General features: G+C 44.3%; 1 protein-coding gene across 4 annotated transcripts in view; it reads left to right on the top strand.

The window, feature by feature from the left end:
* The window catches only part of PXDN (peroxidasin), a 202,716-nt gene that overhangs the window by 128,349 nt on the left and 55,622 nt on the right, over positions 1 to 18,745 (top strand). For all 4 annotated transcript variants that reach the window (XR_015061649.1, XM_085895156.1, XM_085895157.1 and 1 more), the window contains exon 13: positions 9,862 to 9,974. Coding sequence is in view for 3 of the 4 variants with exons in the window: in XM_085895156.1 (XP_085751282.1) it covers positions 9,862 to 9,974 (113 nt within the window). In the remaining variant the exon portion in view is untranslated. The remainder of the gene's footprint in view (positions 1 to 9,861; positions 9,975 to 18,745) is intronic.

Raw genomic sequence — 18,745 nt, 5'->3', positions numbered from 1 at the left:
GCAGAAATCGCCCATCATGTTCGGGTTGTGCCGCCCTTGGTAACGCGTCTCCATGAGTGAAATCTCTTGGTGGAATCGCTCGCCGTGCTCGTCCGAGACTGCTCCCAAGTTGTCAGGGAAGAAGTTCAAGTGCTGGTGTAGGAAATGGATTTTCAGGGACATCCTGGAGCCAAGTTTCCTGAAGGACTCCAGCAGCTGCTACACTATTTCTTCATAGTTGTCCGCGCGCTCGTTCCCCAAGAAGTTGTCCGTCACAGCTTTGAAGCTCCTCCACGCTGCCAGCTCTTTGGGGTTTAGAGTTGTCGGAAAAGTTTCGTCCTTCATAATCTGTCGGATTTGCGGTCCAACAAAGACACCAGCCTTGATCTTGGCCTCCGACAAGGTGTTGCCAAACTTTTCCTTGAGGTATAAAAACCCACACCCATTCAGATCCATTGCCCGTACAAAACTTTTCATCAAGCCGAGCTTTATGTGGAGTGGTGGAAGGAAAACCTTGGCTGGGTCGACAAGGGCGACATGCTTCACGTTGTGTCGACCAGGTACATGCTCTTTTCGCTCTTCCCAATCTTTCTTCGTCCAGTGATTCTTGTCGTCTCTGCTATCCCAGAGACAAAGGAAGCACATGTATTTCGTGTAGCCTGACTGCAGCCCTAACAACAGCGCCACCACTTTCAAGTCTCCGCAGATGTGCCAGTTGAAGTCATTGTACTTGATGGAATCAAGCAGCTGCCGCATAGTCTCATAGGTCTCTGTCATGCCGAACGCGTGAGCCAGTGGGACTGATGGTTTCTCGTTGCCATTGTGGAGCAAAACAGCCTTCAAGCTGTTCTTCCCCGAGTCGATGAAGAGGCGCCAGTCTGCAGGATCGTGATCACACCCAAGTTCTTTCAACAGACCGTTGATGTCACTGCAGAATGTCATCGTGTCTTCCATCTCAAAGAACTCAGCCATGTCTCTGTGACGTGCTCTGAACAAGGATATCTTGGTGTTAGGTTCAAGTATATTCCACTGCTGCAGCCTTGATCCAAGCAGCTCTGCCTTCGCCTTTGACAGCGAGAGATCTCTTACAAGATCATTTAAGTCTCCCTGGTTCAGAAGGTGTGATTCTTGAGTGTCGGGTTCAAAAGGTTCATCATCACCATCCTCTTCACCACTGCTACAGCTATGTTCTGATCAGCTGGAGGTGTTGGAACGGGGTTCTCGTCATCATGAGGCACAGGTTTACGAGCAGAGACTCAGTCAGCGTACTTGATGTGACCTTTATTCTTCTTGTTGAAGCCGGCGATGCTTGTGCAGCAGAAATAACAATCATCATGATGATTCTGCGGCTCACGCCATATCATGGGCACCGCAAATGGCATGCTCGCGCGCTTGCCCACCAACCACTGAGTCAAGGTTGTGTGACAGCTTGTGCAGCAGATGTGTGGTGCCCAGCTCTGTTCTTGGTCCCCCACCTTACACCCAAAGTAGTGAAAGTAGGCGGCCTTCATTTTCACTGCTGTAGATATACTTCGCTGTTGATCTTTTTTGGTATACCGACCACAGACATAACAGAAGTTGTCAGGATGATTGGTACAGGAACGCCTACTCATCTTTATCTGAAAGAAAGAAATATAACACAAGTTAACAACAATTGTACGAAATAGACATGTTAAAGACATATGTAAATTTCATTGAAATCCTGACTTCTAGGCAATGGGAATATTTCTGTTCCTGAAAATCCTGACGTGATACAGCAAAACGGTTATGATTTTTGAAATCAGCGTACCCAAATTAGTCTTAATCACTTTACACATCTCCAGTAAAAAATTTTTTTTGAAATTTTTGTTCAGTGTTATCAGAGAACCACCTTACTGCCGTCGAGTCTGGCATTTCACTCAAGCCGACTGGCAGCATCTCCAAGCAGCCCTCAAACTTATAGACTTGTCTCCTATCGCTACTTTCTCCAACATCAACTCATCCTGGAAATTCTTTCAAAGAAACTTGCTCTACCTCATGCACAGATTTATCCCCTCTCGTCTTCAGTTGTCCTACCCTTCCTCCCGCCCTTGGTCCACTGAAGCTTGTGGTGAGGCAGTTGTCCTGAAACAACTTGCCTTTGCCTCATGGAAAGCAAACCCAACTGAGTGTAATCTCAGTTCCTTCCATAAAGCTCGTAACAAGTTTGTATCTACCCTCAGGAGAGCCAGAAACAACATCTTTCTCATCTCACGTCTGAACTCTCGAACCTCTCTCTCCCTCCTCAAAATCCTCGTGGCATCTCATCAAATCTGGTTCTGGTGTATGTTCCCCCTCCATCCCATCCCTTACTTCATATGGCCGCACTGCTAATACCGCACGTGAAAAAGCTGAATGCCTAAACTCGGTGTTTGCAGCTAAATCTTGTGTCCAAAACTCATCACTTTCTCTACCCACCTTACGCAGTTGCACCCAACTGTCCCTGGACTCTGTGTCCTTTTCTCCTGACAAGGTGGAGAGTTTGCTGTCAAACCACAACTCAGATTCTGCAACCGGTCCAGACGGCATCAGCCCACATGTCCTCAAAGCCTGCTCTTCTGCTCTTGCTCACACTCTCTCTGTTCTATTCACCCTCTCATTTGCTCATGGTCATCTGCCATCTGCTTGGAAATCAGCAAACATCACTGCCCTGCACAAAAAGGTGCAAAAACTGAACCCTGCAACTACAGACCAATCAGCCTTCTCCCAATCATCAGCAAGGTTATGGAATCCATCATCGCTTCAGACATGAAATCCTTCCTCTTCTCCAATGGCTTGATTTCTTATCAATTTGGTTACAGACCAGGTCACTCTACCCTGGATATGCTGCTTCTGCTCTCTCAACAATGGATGGAGGTCCTCAATGCCAGACAGGAAATCCAAGCCGTATCCCTGGACATATCACGTGCTTTTGACACAGTCTGGCACCCTGTCCTGCTCACCAAACTCTCTTCCTATGGTATCCAAGGCCATCTCCACTCGTGGCTCACAGACTTCCTCTCCTGTCGCAGTCACCGTGTGGCCCTAAATGGAGTTCATTCATCCCCCCTTCCTGTCCAGGCTGGAGTTCCTCAAGGTAGTGTTCTGGGCCCTGTTCTTTTTCTGGTTTTCATCAATGATCTCTCTGACTATCTGGAAAATCCTCTATATCTCTTTGCTGATGACTCCACCCTCTGCCGTACCATCGCTCATCCCTCAGACCGGCAAGCAGCAGCTTCTTCGCTCACTGCTGATCTGGATAAAATCACAAACTGGTCCAACACGTGGAACATGAAAAATCTCACACTCTCACTATGTCTCTTCGAAAGGACAGTTTAGAACCCCCCCCCCCTCCCAGCCACTTTCTCCACAATCCTCTGGAAGAAGTCCTTTCTTTCAAGCTTCTGGGTCTCATTATCTGCCATGACCTTTCCTGGGAAAGCCACATTTCAAACTTCGCCTCCAAAGCCAGTCGCTGATTGGGAATCCTCCATCGTGCAAAGTCCTTCCTCGGCCCACCTGAGCTCCTGACCACTTACAAAGCTTTTGTCCGCAGGCCGATGGAGTACTGCTCTCCCCTCTGGACTGGTGCTCCTGCTTCCCACCTTTCTCGGCTTCACACTGTAGAAACCAAGGCATTTTGGATCATTGGCATCTCCCTCAATGAGGCTGAGTCTTTGGGCCTCTCACTCAATCGCCACAGGTTGGTCGGTGGTCTTTCTGTCTTCTCCAGTCTCCTCTCCAGCCTCACCCCCTGCTCTCTCTGCGATTTGTCCCCACCACTTTTCCGCAGGGCGCTCATGGTCCGCCAACAACCCCCTTCTCGTAAAACTACGAAAATCACGAATCACTGCTCACCTTCACTCTTTCAATCCTCTTTTTTTCCCACATTTGGAATAAACTCCCTCACTCTATTCATTCCCATTCTTCCTCCAGGCCTTCAAAATGGCTGTTCACCACCACCTCTTATCATCCCCCATCCAAATACTCGATCTTTTCTACCCCCGATAATCCACCCAAGCCCACCTCCTTCAAATTCCCTGCTTTCCTTCCTGAAAGTCCCTGTAATGTCCATCTTCTATTCCCCATGTTCCCCCTCCCATCCCTCTCCATTCCACAGATCTCCTAATGTCTCTGTTCCCCACTGTTTTGTCCTTCCCACTCCCTCCCCTCTTGTCTCATGCCCCCCCCTTGATATGCATTGTGTGTTAGCTCTCATACGAGCCTCGACAAGGTATACAGAAAAAAAATAAAAATCTCAGTACAGCGTGGAAGCAGAGAAAATGTGAAATTGACAAAACTCAGCTTCCAAGTCTCCACAAGGCAAATTGAATTTCACAGGAGTTGCTGCAGTTGTCCCTCCAACCAGTCTTTAAGGGGCTGTCACACCTTAACGTTTTAGCCAGCGTATGGCAACGTATCAAAATGTACGTAAAACGCTGGCGTACGCTGAACTATTTATGTTTTTTAAAAGTTTTTGGCGTATTCATAATGAGTTGGACGTATGCATAACGTATTAGTAACGTACACAGAACATTTCGATAACTTATAGATAACTTATACCAACAAATGCTTAGCGTGTTGTCGGTGTTCACAACGTAGGCCCAACGATAGTCTAACATATGCATAGCGTGCGGCAGCGTATCGTCGATCACATGGCGTAGGCTATTCATAGGCTGCCGCTCAACGATTTAAATTGCTGCTGCTCAACGATTTAAATCATAACCGCACTAGACATCGAAGTGTCAACATCACCGTCATTCCCTGTCACAGCTTGACGTTTTAGCCAGCGTATGCCGACGTATAAAAAATTTGCCGAATATGCTGGCACACATCGTATACATTATGGATAAGTTTTCTATACGTTTAGAGCACACTGAAGCATGCTGACATACGTCATAGTACGCCGAGCACGTCGACAAATTTTAAGCATGCTCAAAAATTTTCGACGTCTGCCAGCCTATGACGCACACGTTCCACATACGCTGGCCATAAGTTTTTGGCACGTTATGCGATCGTTGACACACGTTACTTGTAAGTTACTCATAAGTCGAAACGTGTCAAGGTAATGTTTAGCGTACCCAAAACTTATTTCTAACCTTTGAGTAATGTGCTTTGAACCTATATGTAACGTATCTCCAACGCATATTGACGTATGTACACGTATTTGACGTCTTCCGGACGACCACAGAACTTACTGAACGTGTTTCTAACTTACATCTACCGTATAATGCCGTATTGGCAGCGTTTAGGGGAATTGGTATGTAAAAATGGGCTTCACAGGAGGAACCTGTCAGTGTTCCCGACTCCATGTTTTTTTTTTGTTTTGTTTTTTTCTTCGGCATGACGGTGATGTTGACACTTCGATTTCTAGTGCGGTTATGATTTAAATCGTTGAGCAGCAGCAATTTAAATCGTTGAGCAGCAGCCTATGAATAGCCTACGCCACGTGATCATCGACGATACGCTGCCGCACGCTATGCATACGTTAGACTATCGTTGGGCATACGTTGTGAACGCCGACAACACGCTAAGCATTCGTTGGTATCAGTTATCGAAACGTTCTGTGTACGTTAGTAACACGTTATACATTTGTCCAACTCGTTATGAATACGCCAAAAACTTAAAAAAAAACATCAATAGTTCAGCGTAGAAAAACATTTAAATAAAAGAAAAAGCCGAAGAATGCTGCAAAGAAGTCTCCTGGCCGTAGCCGTGGACACGGACACAAGGTGGATCCATCATCACCCACACCCTCTCCATCACACTCACCTACTACTACTGACATGGACCTACTACTACGACTACTACCACTACCACTACCACTACTACTACTACTAATGACATGCTCACCTACTACTACTACTGATACTACTGACATGGACATGTACTCACCATGGAGTCTGAAACACTGACGGGTTTCTCCTGTGAACCCCATTGTTATATACCAATTCCCCTAAACGCTGCCAATACACCATTTTACGGTAGCTGTAAGTTAGAAACACGTTCAGTAAGTTCTGTGGTCGTCCGGAAGACGTCAAATACGTCTACATACGTCAATATGCGTTGGAGATACGTTACACATAGGTTCAAAGCACGTTACTCATGGGTTAGAAATAAGTTTCGGATACGCTAAACATTCCCTCGACGTCTTTTGACTTGTGAGTAACTTACAAGTAACGTGTGTCGACGTGTGTCGACGTGTGTCAACAATCGCGTAACGTGCCTACAACTTATGGCCAGCATATGCAGAATGTGTGAGTCATACGTCAAAAAATTTTGAGCATGTTAAAATTTGTCAACAAGCTTGGCGTACTACGACATACGCCAGCGTGCTTCAGCATGCTCTCAACGTATACAAAACTTACCCATAACGTATTCGACATGTGCCAGCGTTTTAGACAAATTTTTCATACGCTGGCTAAATCGTCAAGGTGTTACAGCCCCTTTAGCAGTATTCAAAGTCGCAGTTTTGCTTTTGTCCTTCAAAACCCCTCAGAAAAATCACAACAAACCCTTCCAGAAAGCCCTTCCTCGGAAGGGGAAAGAAAGGAAAGAAAGGCTTCCTTTCCACAGAAAGGAAGCCCCACTGTGATTGGGAAGGTACAGTCCTGGCCTATATCATTCCCCTTCCGGTTTCACTGGAGGGGACTATAGGTTTGATTTCTGTCTGTCCCTCTGTCCCTCCTGTGGTTTTTTTCCGATTTTTTTTCCCATACCCTTTAACATATTCAACTGAAACTTGGTACATGGCTTTATTATGATAAGTTACAGAACAAGTTCGAGTTTCAGGGTGTTTCGTCAATTTTTTTTCTCCCTCTTGGACTGAGAAAATATCATATTATACATGGGTCAGTGTTTAGCTACTGTGACTCCTCCCCTCTGCTTTAGACCCATTGGCTGGACAGCTGGCTTGACTCCACCCCATTATAATCATGCACCACCATTGCATGAAACAGCACAGATTGGCAGGCCTGAGGCCTGGGTGTTAGTCCATGGCCCAGTGCAATTGGAATGAACTCAGGTATATAAATATAACCACGATGTATTATATATGTACATAAACCGTACGCATGTTTTTGCTTAATGAATGTACATCGGATTATTTTTTATTATTTTTAGCACTGAACGTGCCATTATACACCGGCCAAATGAAGGGACGTGTTTATTGGTGTGAAACGTCTGATTAAAACTGAAATTACACACAAAAAAACTTAATCTATTTCACTTTGTGTGAATAGCATAATTAAATGGTGTCAGTGGATGGCCGACAGTTGTGCACACTTGGAAAATCCTCTAAATCCTCTATATATCTCTATATCTATATCTGTCTAGCTGGAGTTTGAATCCCGATCCAGCTATGAACTGCCACCCTGGTCACACGCATGCTTTTGCTTCATGTATGTACATTGGGTTATTTAAAATATCACATCAGAAGGGGACATCTATTGCAAAGCAATTGGGCATAACTCTTGATGAGCATAACTCTTGCTCTTGTTCTTCTTTGTTCTGTCTTAACAAACTCTCTCTGAACAGTAGGAGAAGCTGTAGAGCTGCAACTACTGTGTTATGTACATACATCCACAAAGCTAAAAGCCAAATTTTCATCCTGCAGAATACAAATATACGCTATCAGGAGTAACAGTTAGCCGAAAATAAAATGGTTAAAATTTCTGTAGAAGATCACCAGATAATTATTTTCCAGACAGAAAAACAATGAGTGAAATCCAGTAGCTCGCATCACTCGATTTTTTTTTTTTTTAAGTTGTGGCATCCTGAACCCAATCGACAAGTACAGAGAAACATCATCTCTATTTGGCAAACACAAGAATGGAAGATCCACAAAGCTAACAAGGATGAGCAACACTTGAAGATAATATATTTAAGGAAAAGAAAGTAGACAAGTGTTGAATTTACAACAGAACTGACAGAAGGCTTAGGTGTTGTTGCCCATCAATAAACAGTACGATTGTCACTTTTGAAATCAGGTCCCGTCTGCCGGCAGTAATTGGTGGATATTAAAGACCCTACAATGCCCTTCGCGAAGTCGGTGAGCTATCGCCAGTACCATGGCCAAATTCCAAATTTCTGCCCTGATTACTGCTGGGAAGGCAATGGCAAACCACCCAGTATAACCCTTGCTCAGGTGGCTGCTTTGGTGACACCAATGCTCTGAAGAGTATGGTACATCGGAGAGTGGGAGTGAGTCCAAGAGTCCTCTATTTACACTGGAGATGTGTTCCTGAAAACCCTTGTGCAAATGAAAAGCATTAATCTAAAGCAGTTTTCTCATATGAATCTAAACTATAAGATCTCCGTTTGTGTGTCTGTGAATGTCTCCATTTTTCTCAGAGATGGCTCAACGGATCTTCGTCAAACTTTTAGAGGTTCATCAGTGAGTGCCAGGGAGTGTTTTAGACAAAACAATTTTTGAAAAATTTGAAAAAAAAGTTTGATTAAAATAAATAAAATCGTCGCTCTATGATGCTTAAGCCTTTGTCGCTATGTGAAAGGTAATAGTAAATGATCCCCCAACCCCATTCCTTAGTTGGTGTAAGGAAGTATTTTCAGCTGCCACAAAAAATAGACCGGATATAACAACTCCGGGTACCCCTGCTAGTAATGTTAAACATCCAGGATGCATTTTTGGGTGGTAATTTTCACTTATCCTGACATAACCAAACTAAATACAATTCTAAAGACATAATAACAGCAAGTAGCTGATACTCTAGGTCCCCTGCCTTTTGGGTGGTATGAGGAATACATCAGTGCAATATGAAATCTAAATCTTCAACGATTTTTAAAATACCACGTGCACAAGCCAAGCTACCGAGATGGTTGGCGTGGAAACATAATTCAGCCAATCACAGTAGTATTCTAAACAGATTGAGACAAAGTCATGTGGAATAGATATCTGCAATATGAAAGCTAAATGCTCAATGGTTTTTGAAATTTCGTGTACACAAAAGTGCATGGACAGATGATCAGTCATGGATGGATGATCGGTCGGTCAGATGGAGCTCATTTTCATGTCCCTCATTCCCAACCTTGTCGGAGGGGCGGGGGACAAAAATGAATCAATACAGAAAATAGTTATCTGAAAATACCTTGCGGGTTTCATGAATTGCTGGAAGGGTTTCTTTGCTTGCTGATTGAGAGTGAGAGTGGGAGTGTTTCCTGGATATCTGTTGAGGTTGAAGAAGGCCAAAGCACTCGGTAAAAAGAGAAGACTGGACAGCTTTTTCCTCCTTCTTTTACACAGTTCCTTAAGATAACACAGAGCACCTTCAATTATGTGGCCACAATTTAAGCTGTACTCCATATTGGGTCGTTTTCCATTAATATGGCCATTCCTTGCTCAAATAAGCTGAAAGCTTCAGACAATCTTATCGTGTATAAGATGTTTTGCTGGTGGCATCAGCCTTTTAGCATCTTCCTCATCCTCTCTAGCCCTTTGTTGCTCAAATTGCATTAGGTCCTCATTTATAAGCTCTTCCCCATGAGAATGCAGCAGGTTATTTACGTCATCCTGGTCCACTTGCTCGAACACAACTTCCTTAACAGCTCAGTTTTCCAGTCATGATGAAGGGTTTCAGGAAAGTTTGATGAAAAAAACTAGTGAGACTGATTGGAGCATCCTTGCACCCCACCCCCATTTTCCCTTCTTCTACTCCTCCCCTCCACCTGACGTTGTTGCTTCAACAGCATTTTTCTGATCATCTGAAACATTTTCACATGTTGTGGTGTCTGCAGCTCTGATGCTATCACATTAGGCATTGTCGGGGTAAAGGTTTTTGAATTTTTTTGGACATTTGTTGGGTGGGCATCTTTTGATGAGATAAGGTTGTTGCACTTTACTGAGAAACTCGTTTGCTTTGTTTCCAGCATCTCCAGTGTTCCTCCACACACCAACTGATGTGACAGCACAAGCTGGCAGCAATGTGCAGGTGTTATGCAGTGCTCATGGGGACCCACCCCCTGTGGTCACTTGGACAAAGGTAAATTCACTCTCTAAGCTCATATACAACATAGGTATGTAAAATATGAAGAGTTGCATATAATTTGCATCATGCTTTACTTATTTTATTGAGGGGTTGGAAGTGACTAAGGAGTTTTTCAGTGGAGCCATTTAAACGTATCAAGAACAACAAAAAAAGCAATCAGAGATTGCAGACCCTCGCCAGGACTTGTTTTGTGAAGTGTTTGTGTGGTTTTGTGTGGCGTTTGTGTACTGATGTGTTACATAATTAATAAGAGACATAACTAGAACTGTCACTTTATAACTGCTGGCAGTGATGACCGGGTACCAAGACGTCCCGCTTTGATGCAGCCCGGATTTGAATGGGCACCTGACCCTGATCCATGACATTTAAAAAAAATATATATTATTAAATTGAATTCAGAATGGGATTAAAATAAATTAAATTAATATCAAATGGAAGACGAATTAGGTCCAGTCCTGCATTGGAGTCATCAGAAGGAGCCCAAGCAAGCAAAAAGCAAAGATGAAGTCATGAGGAGGAACCTGGATAGGATTCACATTTCAGCTGCTAGTCCTCTACCCTCAAACTCATCCAGTCATCGCCAAGTGAACCTTATTCAAAAAAAAAAACCATAAAGAACCCTGATTAAAATAATAAATAATTCTGGCTGCCACACCATGTGTCTGATCAGGTTGAAATTTAAAACACATATTCTCCATCACTACAAGACCAGAATTGTGAAGTTTCACATTGATTGATAAAGTGGTTCAAGAGAAAGAATTTTAAAAAGATTTTTCACTCAATCCAATATGGCTGCCAGACCATGTGACATCAATTATTCGTGAATACCCTGGTATCCCCAAGGCTTGGGGAATATTTGTATAAAGTTTCCCCTCGATCTGTCCAGCCGTTCTGGAGAAGAAGATTTGTTATAGGTTTCATGGTAAATCCAATATGGTTGCCAAACCATGTGACCTATGATATCATATGTATGAACCTTTTGTGTCTCATTGATAGGCAGTCATACTTGTAAAGTTTCACCTCGATCTGTTCAGCCATTTTAGAGAAAAAGATTTTTTAAGGTATTTAAAAAAACAAAAAAACTATTTGGCTGCCAAATCGTGTCACCGATGACGTCCTCAATTTTATTTTTTTCTGTGGACCATTTTATTCCTAGATGAGCCTTAAAAAATTTCATACTGATCAGATATAGTGTTCTGCATGTGCAATTATTATGTCACAACAAAGGCACCTATGATGTCATAAGAAAATCACTTATTCCTCATGAGAAGTACTTGCCATGTGCTAAGTTTCAATTTTTTTCCTTGGTGCGTTTCAAAGATGCAGAGGCCGAAAGTTTTTCCATTTTTTCCAACATGGTTTCCACACCACGTGACCTATGACATCATAATTATCATTATACCATTCTACATGAGTCGTCGCTCATATGGTGAAAATTTCATCTCAATCCGACAAGCGGTTGTGGAGAAAAACTCTAAAATTCTGTGCGGACAAGCAAACAAACACAGACCCAAATGCAATACCCTCTCCTCCGGCGAGGGTAAAAATCACGATTCCTTCCCATTAAATCAAATTCCATCCTTCAATGTAAAATGTATATTTTATTTGAGGGACAGTGGGGCAGTGGGGTGACAGTTAAATACAAGGGAATGAATGAACAGGAAAAGAGGAAAGAGAGAAAGGTGGTGAGGAAACATTATTTAATACCAACAAATACCACCCATCGCTTCGCTGACGGGAATAAGCGAGGGGGCAGAGAGATGGGTGGGAGGGAGGAGGATATTTGGGTGCGAGAGGGACGGAGGGAGGGGGGCAGAGAGCATGGGAGGGGGGAGGGAGGGGGATATTTGGGTGGGAGAGGGGGAGAGGGGGAGTGGGGGAGAGGGGGAGAGGGGGAGAGAGAGAGAGACAGACAGACAGACAGAAAACAAGACCAAGGCTTACCTTGCCATGCTTAACCCCCTGGGGATCTTTGACTGGTCGAGGGTTAAACATGACCATCACCACTACGCCTCAACACAAAGCGCCATTTGCTGTGTGTTTTGTATTTTACAGCGATGGCCCCACTTCACACAGGGGCAGCAAAGGTTTCATAGGCTTGAACTGTGTCCTCCTGAACCAGATAGTACGGACAACCATCTGAAGTACAACACAATGACTAGGAGATCGCAGGTTCGGGAGGGCAGATTGCAGTCATTGTTGCTGCGTTTGCTTCTTGATGTGGAGTTTCTGCTGCTCTGGATTTTTGTTATGCCTTGTGTTTTTGTCACCTTTATGTACTTTTATCTTTTTGTGCTTCTGCCTTAAAAAAAAAATTGTACCTTTATTCTTTTATCTGCCTCTCCTTCCTTTGTTCGTTGTTATCTTCTTTTCATTGTTCTTCTGTCTTCCTCCTCATTCTGCCTTTTTTCTCTTTCCTTTTTCCTCTATCTGCCCTTCTTCTCCAGCATTATTTCTTATTCTTCAGTACTAAGGATTTCACATCACATTTTATCACAGTGTTTGACATTGTTTTTTTTTTTAACTTATTTATCCTTGTAGAGCTTGGTTTTTCAAACCCAGGGGCGCGACCCCAAGTGGGTTCGCCGAGCAAATTTTGTGGGGTCGCGGGTGTCCGCTTGCTCCTCCTCTCTTCTTCTTTCGGCTGCTCCCGATAGGGGTCGCCACAGCGGATCATCTGTTTGATCCGCATAGTGATTTGGCACATGTTTTACACCGGATGCCCTTCCTGACGCAACCCTGGTCGCCTCTTACGACACAGTGATATGGTACACCTATTTTAACCGGCGTATACACCGGCCCAGTATACTGGTACTCATTTCGCCGACCTCGGAAGGATGACAGGCTGAGTCAACCCCCTCGTGGGTGTCCGCTTGCAGCGAAAAAAAATTGTCTGTTTTCGATCGGTGTTCGCTTTTACGGGATGTAATATAAACGGTTCGTTCAAAGTATGGGAACCGGCGCAACATGACGCTTGGAATGGGATCCAGCCGATGCGCGGGGTCGCTGAAGGGCAGTTCATTTTGGCGGGAAATTAGTGGTTTGATCCACGTCTTCTCAGACTCAGACTCTGACTATCATTAACGTCTATTCACGTCTCCACCTTCGACTCGAGACCTTATTTGTGATGGCAGCACCGGCCACCAGCAAATCTCGAGAACGTTCTTACGAGGATAAATTTCTGGACCTTGGATTTTACTACGTGGTGAATAAGAGTGGGGCACAGAGGCCTCAGTGTGTGATTTGTTTTGAAGTGCTTTCTACGGAGTCTATGAAACAAAATAAGTTGCAGAGGCATTTGACTACAAAACATGCACCTTATCAGGATAAGGAGAGAGAGCGTTCTTTAAGAGGAAACTTCTTGCACTCAAGAATACGCATCTTGACAGAGATGGTACATGCCATCAGACCAATTCTCGGGCATTAGAGGCCTCGTATCGAGTGTCGCTCCATGTTACCAAGACTAAAACGCCTCACTCCATTGCAGAAGAACTCGTTCTGCCATGTGCAAAGGACATGATATCTCTGATGGTTGGGGAGGAAGCGGCGAAGAAACTGGCAGTTATACCCCTCTCTGACAACACCATCCAACGCAGAATTGAATATATGAGTCTGGATGTAATGGCTCAGGTCGTACAGAAGATCAAGGAATCGCCGTGGCACGCCATACAGTTGGACGAGTCCACTGATATCGCATCGTACGCGCAACTCATCGTCTGGATCCGCTTCATCAAGGCTGATAACTTTGTCGATGAGCTTCTGCTCATCAAACCATTGGAGGCCACCACCAAAGGCGAGGACATTTTTGGGAAAGTAGAGCAGTTTTATCATGACCATGATCTGGACTTCAGAAAGTTGCTCGGTTCTACAACAGACGGCGCGCCAGCAATGCTAGGAGTGCGTTCTGGATTCAAGGCTAAATTGCTTGAGGTGGCCTCCTCAGACCTCCATGGTACACTGCATGATTCACCGAGAAGCGCTCGCCTCTCGTACTTTGCAAGAAACCTTGCAGAGCGTGCTCTCAGAAGTCGTAAAAATGGTGAATCACATCAAATAGAGCGCCCTCAACACTAGGTTATTTAGGCTATTCTGCCAGGAGATGGACGCCGACCATAATAATTTACTATTCTACACTCAAGTGAGATGGTTATCTCGAGTAAACCTTCTTCTGTGCGTTTACGAGCTCAAAGATGAACTGAAGGAGTTCCTACGCACACAAGGGAAAACGGCATGGGTCGCGTTGCTTGAGTCGGACTCTTGGCTGTCAGAACTGTGCTATCTCGTTGACATCTTTGAACGTCTCAATGTCCTCAACCACTCCCTCCAAGGCAAAGACGCCAACCTTATGATTTTTCACGACAAAATGAGCGGATTTCTGGCGACTCTAAAATTACTGGCAGACAAAGCAGCTGTTAAGTGCTTCAGACTTCCCCCCCCCCCCCCCCCCCGTCTATTGGAGCATCTAACGACCTGCTAGTACGATGATACTGAGCTTGACAGTCTTGCTGGGGAGATATCACGTCACCTTCGGTCACTCATTGAACAGTTCGAGCACTATTTCCCTGAGCTGGATATGCAGTTCTTTTCTGTGGTTCGGGACCCTTTCACGGCTCCGCTGGACTCGATTGCTGATGAAGATGATACAGCACAGGAAGAGCTTGTACAGCTCCAGCAGGATTCAGGAGCGCAGGCTCTTGCGTGGATGAATTCGTTGTCGACATTCTGGTGCAAAATGCTGCCGTCGTACCCGACCCGGTCACGGCACGCCATTAAGGTTCTCATGCCATATCCTACATCATACTTTTGTGAGCTGTCGTTCTCCACCATGGTGGTGATGAAAACAAAGTACAGAAATCGCCTAGAAATGGAGCATGATATGATCCTGGCATTGTCATCTACTTCTCCACGAATAGAGAAGTTGGTTTCTGAAAAACAGGCTCATCCTTCTCACTGATATATCTAAATGTCATTCGGACTAAACTTCTGAAACATTCAACTGTACTATTTGGATACTGTCGGCTATTCTCCGTTTACTCATCTATGAAAACATGACGATGGTGAATAAAGTAAACAGTAAATGTTCTTGTGCCATATAACATCTTATCTTGTATATTATGAATTGGGTTTTGAATCTTTTTGGGTCGCGCGATGTAGAGAGGTTCTGAAATTGGGTCGTCACTAAAAAAAGTTTGAAAACCACTGTTGTAGAGCTTCAGGATAGACAATGTTGCATGTTTCTCCATGTGGAGCCAAGATGAAAAGGTTTTTGCCATTGTCAACTCTGGAACAACCAACATAGAGTTGGCCATGAGAAAAAGCATGGACTTTGCAGGTTGAGGCCAACAACTTTGAGTGATTGTCCTTGTACCTTGTTGATCCTCATGGCAAAACTGAGGCGGACAGGGAACTGGAGCCTTTTAAATTAAAATGGCAAGTCAGATGGGATGATTGGAATGAAGAAATCCTGTCCTGCTGCGTGGCCAGTCATGATTGTGGCTTTAATGACATGTGGCATAAGCTTCTTGACAGCCAAATGTGTTCCATTGCAGAGTGTTGGTGGGTCCAGATTCCTGAGAAGCATTTTGGGTGCACAAATCTTGAGTATCAGATTGTGAGGATGCACACCTGGTGGTTCCCAGAGAGTTAAGAAATTATGTGGGATAGTGGACTGCTTCATTTGTGTCTGGTACAGTGTCAACCAACTTGTACATTTGCATGGTGCCAGGTAACTGTGTAAGAAAACCTCTGTTTGTGGAATTGGTGGCATCATTTTTCAGTGCCAAGATGACTCTTTGGCAGAGCCACTTATGGTCATGGAAGTTATGTGCAACATTTGGAAATACTGCATCTTGTAGTTGTTGAAGTGTTCCAACTGTTTTCTCATCGAGATAGCACCATCTTGATACCATGGCTTCATTTCCCAGTTTGAGCAGGCTTGCAGCAAACTCCACAGCATATTAATGACCTGTTAGAAGCACTTGCATGTTGGCCATTAGGCTGAGTCATTGAATGTTGTTTCAAATGTATGAGGCTTGGAGGCACGCCTGCATTTCAACAGCTTTGGTTCCATGTGGCATGACTGGCAGTGTGTCGAAAATCCCCAGCCAACACCAGTCACTCCACCCATTCTTCTTTCATTATGTCGAAGATCTTGCATCAAGAGCCTCGAAAGCAACCTTGTGAGACATTGTATATTCATCCCAGACAATGAGCCGGCACTCCTCTAGGAGCTTTGCTTTGCCAGTACCCCTGCCCAATGTTGCAGGTTGGTGCCTCCATACTTGCCAGATTTAAGGGTAACTTGAAGACTGAGTGAGTTGTTCTTCATCCTGTCAACAGTGTCGGAGCAATGCCTGATGATGCCACTGCAAAGGCAATCGTGTTTCTCTGCCAGATTTTTGCGAAAAGAAGATTGATGAGAAAAGTTTTGCCAGTTCCACTGGGAGCATGCAGAAAGAAAGTGCCACCACTCCCATTGAAAACTGCTTGTGTAATCTTATTGAAGGCTTCTCTTTGGTCTGGAATCAGACATGGCTCATTCTCCTATATGTATTCAGCAAGCTGTTCCATGTTTTAGTTGGTCTCTCTCAAAATTTCATTTGTGAGCTCATTGTCATTGTGTTGCTGAGGGTCAGGAAGGCCAAAAGTTTGAGGTCAGAGCTACCTAAAGCCTTGATCTTGTCTTCAATGATAATAAGAGCTTGATTGAAGGTGGCATCACTGTAGTCCAGTTCGAGGTTAGGATTTTGCACTTGTGTGTGATACAAAATGTCCTCTGCCAGATTCTCCTTGTGGTTGTCCCATAGTTGTTGAGGATTTGACATGGCACATGTCTGCAACATGCCTTGTGTTGGCTTAATGGTTAGGGTGGTGGGCTTGGATCCTGAGTTCAAATCACACTCAGCTGTTTAATTAATACCAGTTGACTCTGCCTGTCTTCCTTCCAAGTTCGACAAAATGAGTGCAAGCTTGCTGGTTTCCTGTGTCGGAGTGGCGACCCATCCAGGACTGTGCCCAATAGCCAAGGAGACTGCTTAGGCAGCACCAACGCTCTGCACAGAGTATGGTCCCAATGGATGGATGGATGTCTGCAACATAATGGCAAACAGGTTTCACAGCATCCATGGTGATCGAGTTGCAGCTGCCTTCTCCAATGTGCTATTCCAGTGTGTATCATCCTCCAGGAGTCGTCTGAGCTGGCAAGCCTGTTTGTAAGTTTCACAGATTGTGGCATCCACAGTTTGTAAGTCCTCAAATTATGTTGGACCTTTGACCTCATGCAGAAGCAGTCACAGGTAAAAGCATTCAAAATTATTAGGATGGACAGTGTACACATGGCCAAGTGCATCATGGCTTTGATGCCTGGCTGGTCTGGTAGTTTGTCCTGCTTTGCAGCGAGCCCTTTTCTTGCTGCCAACATTTCATGTGTAGTACTTTGGTATCTGATGACACAACAGTGTCTTCGCAAATTTATCATCCTGGCAGAGATTGAAGAAGGCAATGAGAGTTGTGTCTTGTCGAAATTTGGCATGCTCACTTACATTATACTCAGTGAAGTACACTCTTTGGCCATTCTCAAGTTGCACACTGAGATGAACTACAGTGAGATGTCGCTCATGAATTGGGAAGTTCAGGATCCTCCAGAGGGCTTCATTGCTGCTGATATATCTTCCCATTTCATATTGCCAAACCTCATCATGCACCGTCCATCCATTGTCAGGCCAAACACAGCCATGTCAGATCCTTTGTTGACATACTTGCACACATATTTGATGGATTTCACAGAGTGGCAGTACTCAACATTGATGTGTGCATTGAATAGTCGTATGAGGAGTGGACAGGATAGAACAATCCACCTGCTGTCAACTTCAACCTCACAACCATGAACTCTGATGGTACGTTATTGTTTTTTTATATGTATCGATGTCGAAGTGATCGCGCAGCTCGGTCGATGTGAGATGTGTACGTTATTGTTTTTTTCTATATGTATCGATGTCGACATGAGGGGTCGTATAATGGAAGAACGTAGAAATAGGGGAATGTCGTGGAAAATAAAATTTCACATTTTCAGCGAACCAGCCACCCACCGCCTGTTGCAACACAGAACAACACGTGGCCAACGCAGGCGAGTGACCCCTGTCGATCGATTTTATAGTATTCAGTGACAGTGCGAATATTTAGACAGGGAACTGGAGCCTTTGTTGAAAGCCTTTGAAAGAGCACTTGCCAAGTGGCTTAACCACTCTAACAAAATGGTTGATAAGAAACAGCCCCCTTGGCACCCACCTCCCGGAGACACCCAAAATGTCAAATATGTCCAAATTGGACAAATGAACACTTTCTAGGAATTGGAACTGCTTGTAAGTTCGATTCTGGAGCTTAAATTTTGTAATTTTCCTTCGTTTAAGAGATACTTGTGGTGATCACACATATATGTGGAAATGAAATAAAGCAATGAATGCTGATGTCTTCGGGTGTTTATAAGCATTGCACTGCACCCAGTGATTCTTAGCTGTGATGAACAACAAGCATTTGATAATACGAGTAAGGAAAGTTGAAAAAATAAAACGTTATCATTAAGAAATTGCTGCAGCCTATTTCAAGTGAAGGCAAGGTTGAGCAGGCCAAAACACATGGCGGTTTCAGACCCCAGCGAGGTTACCCAGGATACGCCTTAAGACCCCATAGAGAGTGGTGACCGAGGATGCGCCTGATCAAGGATATAATTAAATAAGGCCGTTAATCATCTTCGAAATGGGTGTTTT

This window comes from Eptatretus burgeri, chromosome 9, assembly GCF_056783735.1.
Source record: "Eptatretus burgeri isolate ZD-2024b chromosome 9, Ebu_testis_v1, whole genome shotgun sequence".
NCBI classification, from domain to species: domain Eukaryota; kingdom Metazoa; phylum Chordata; class Myxini; order Myxiniformes; family Myxinidae; genus Eptatretus; species Eptatretus burgeri.
Note: the sequence above shows the minus strand (reverse complement) of the source record. Positions and strands in the feature narration are given on the sequence as shown.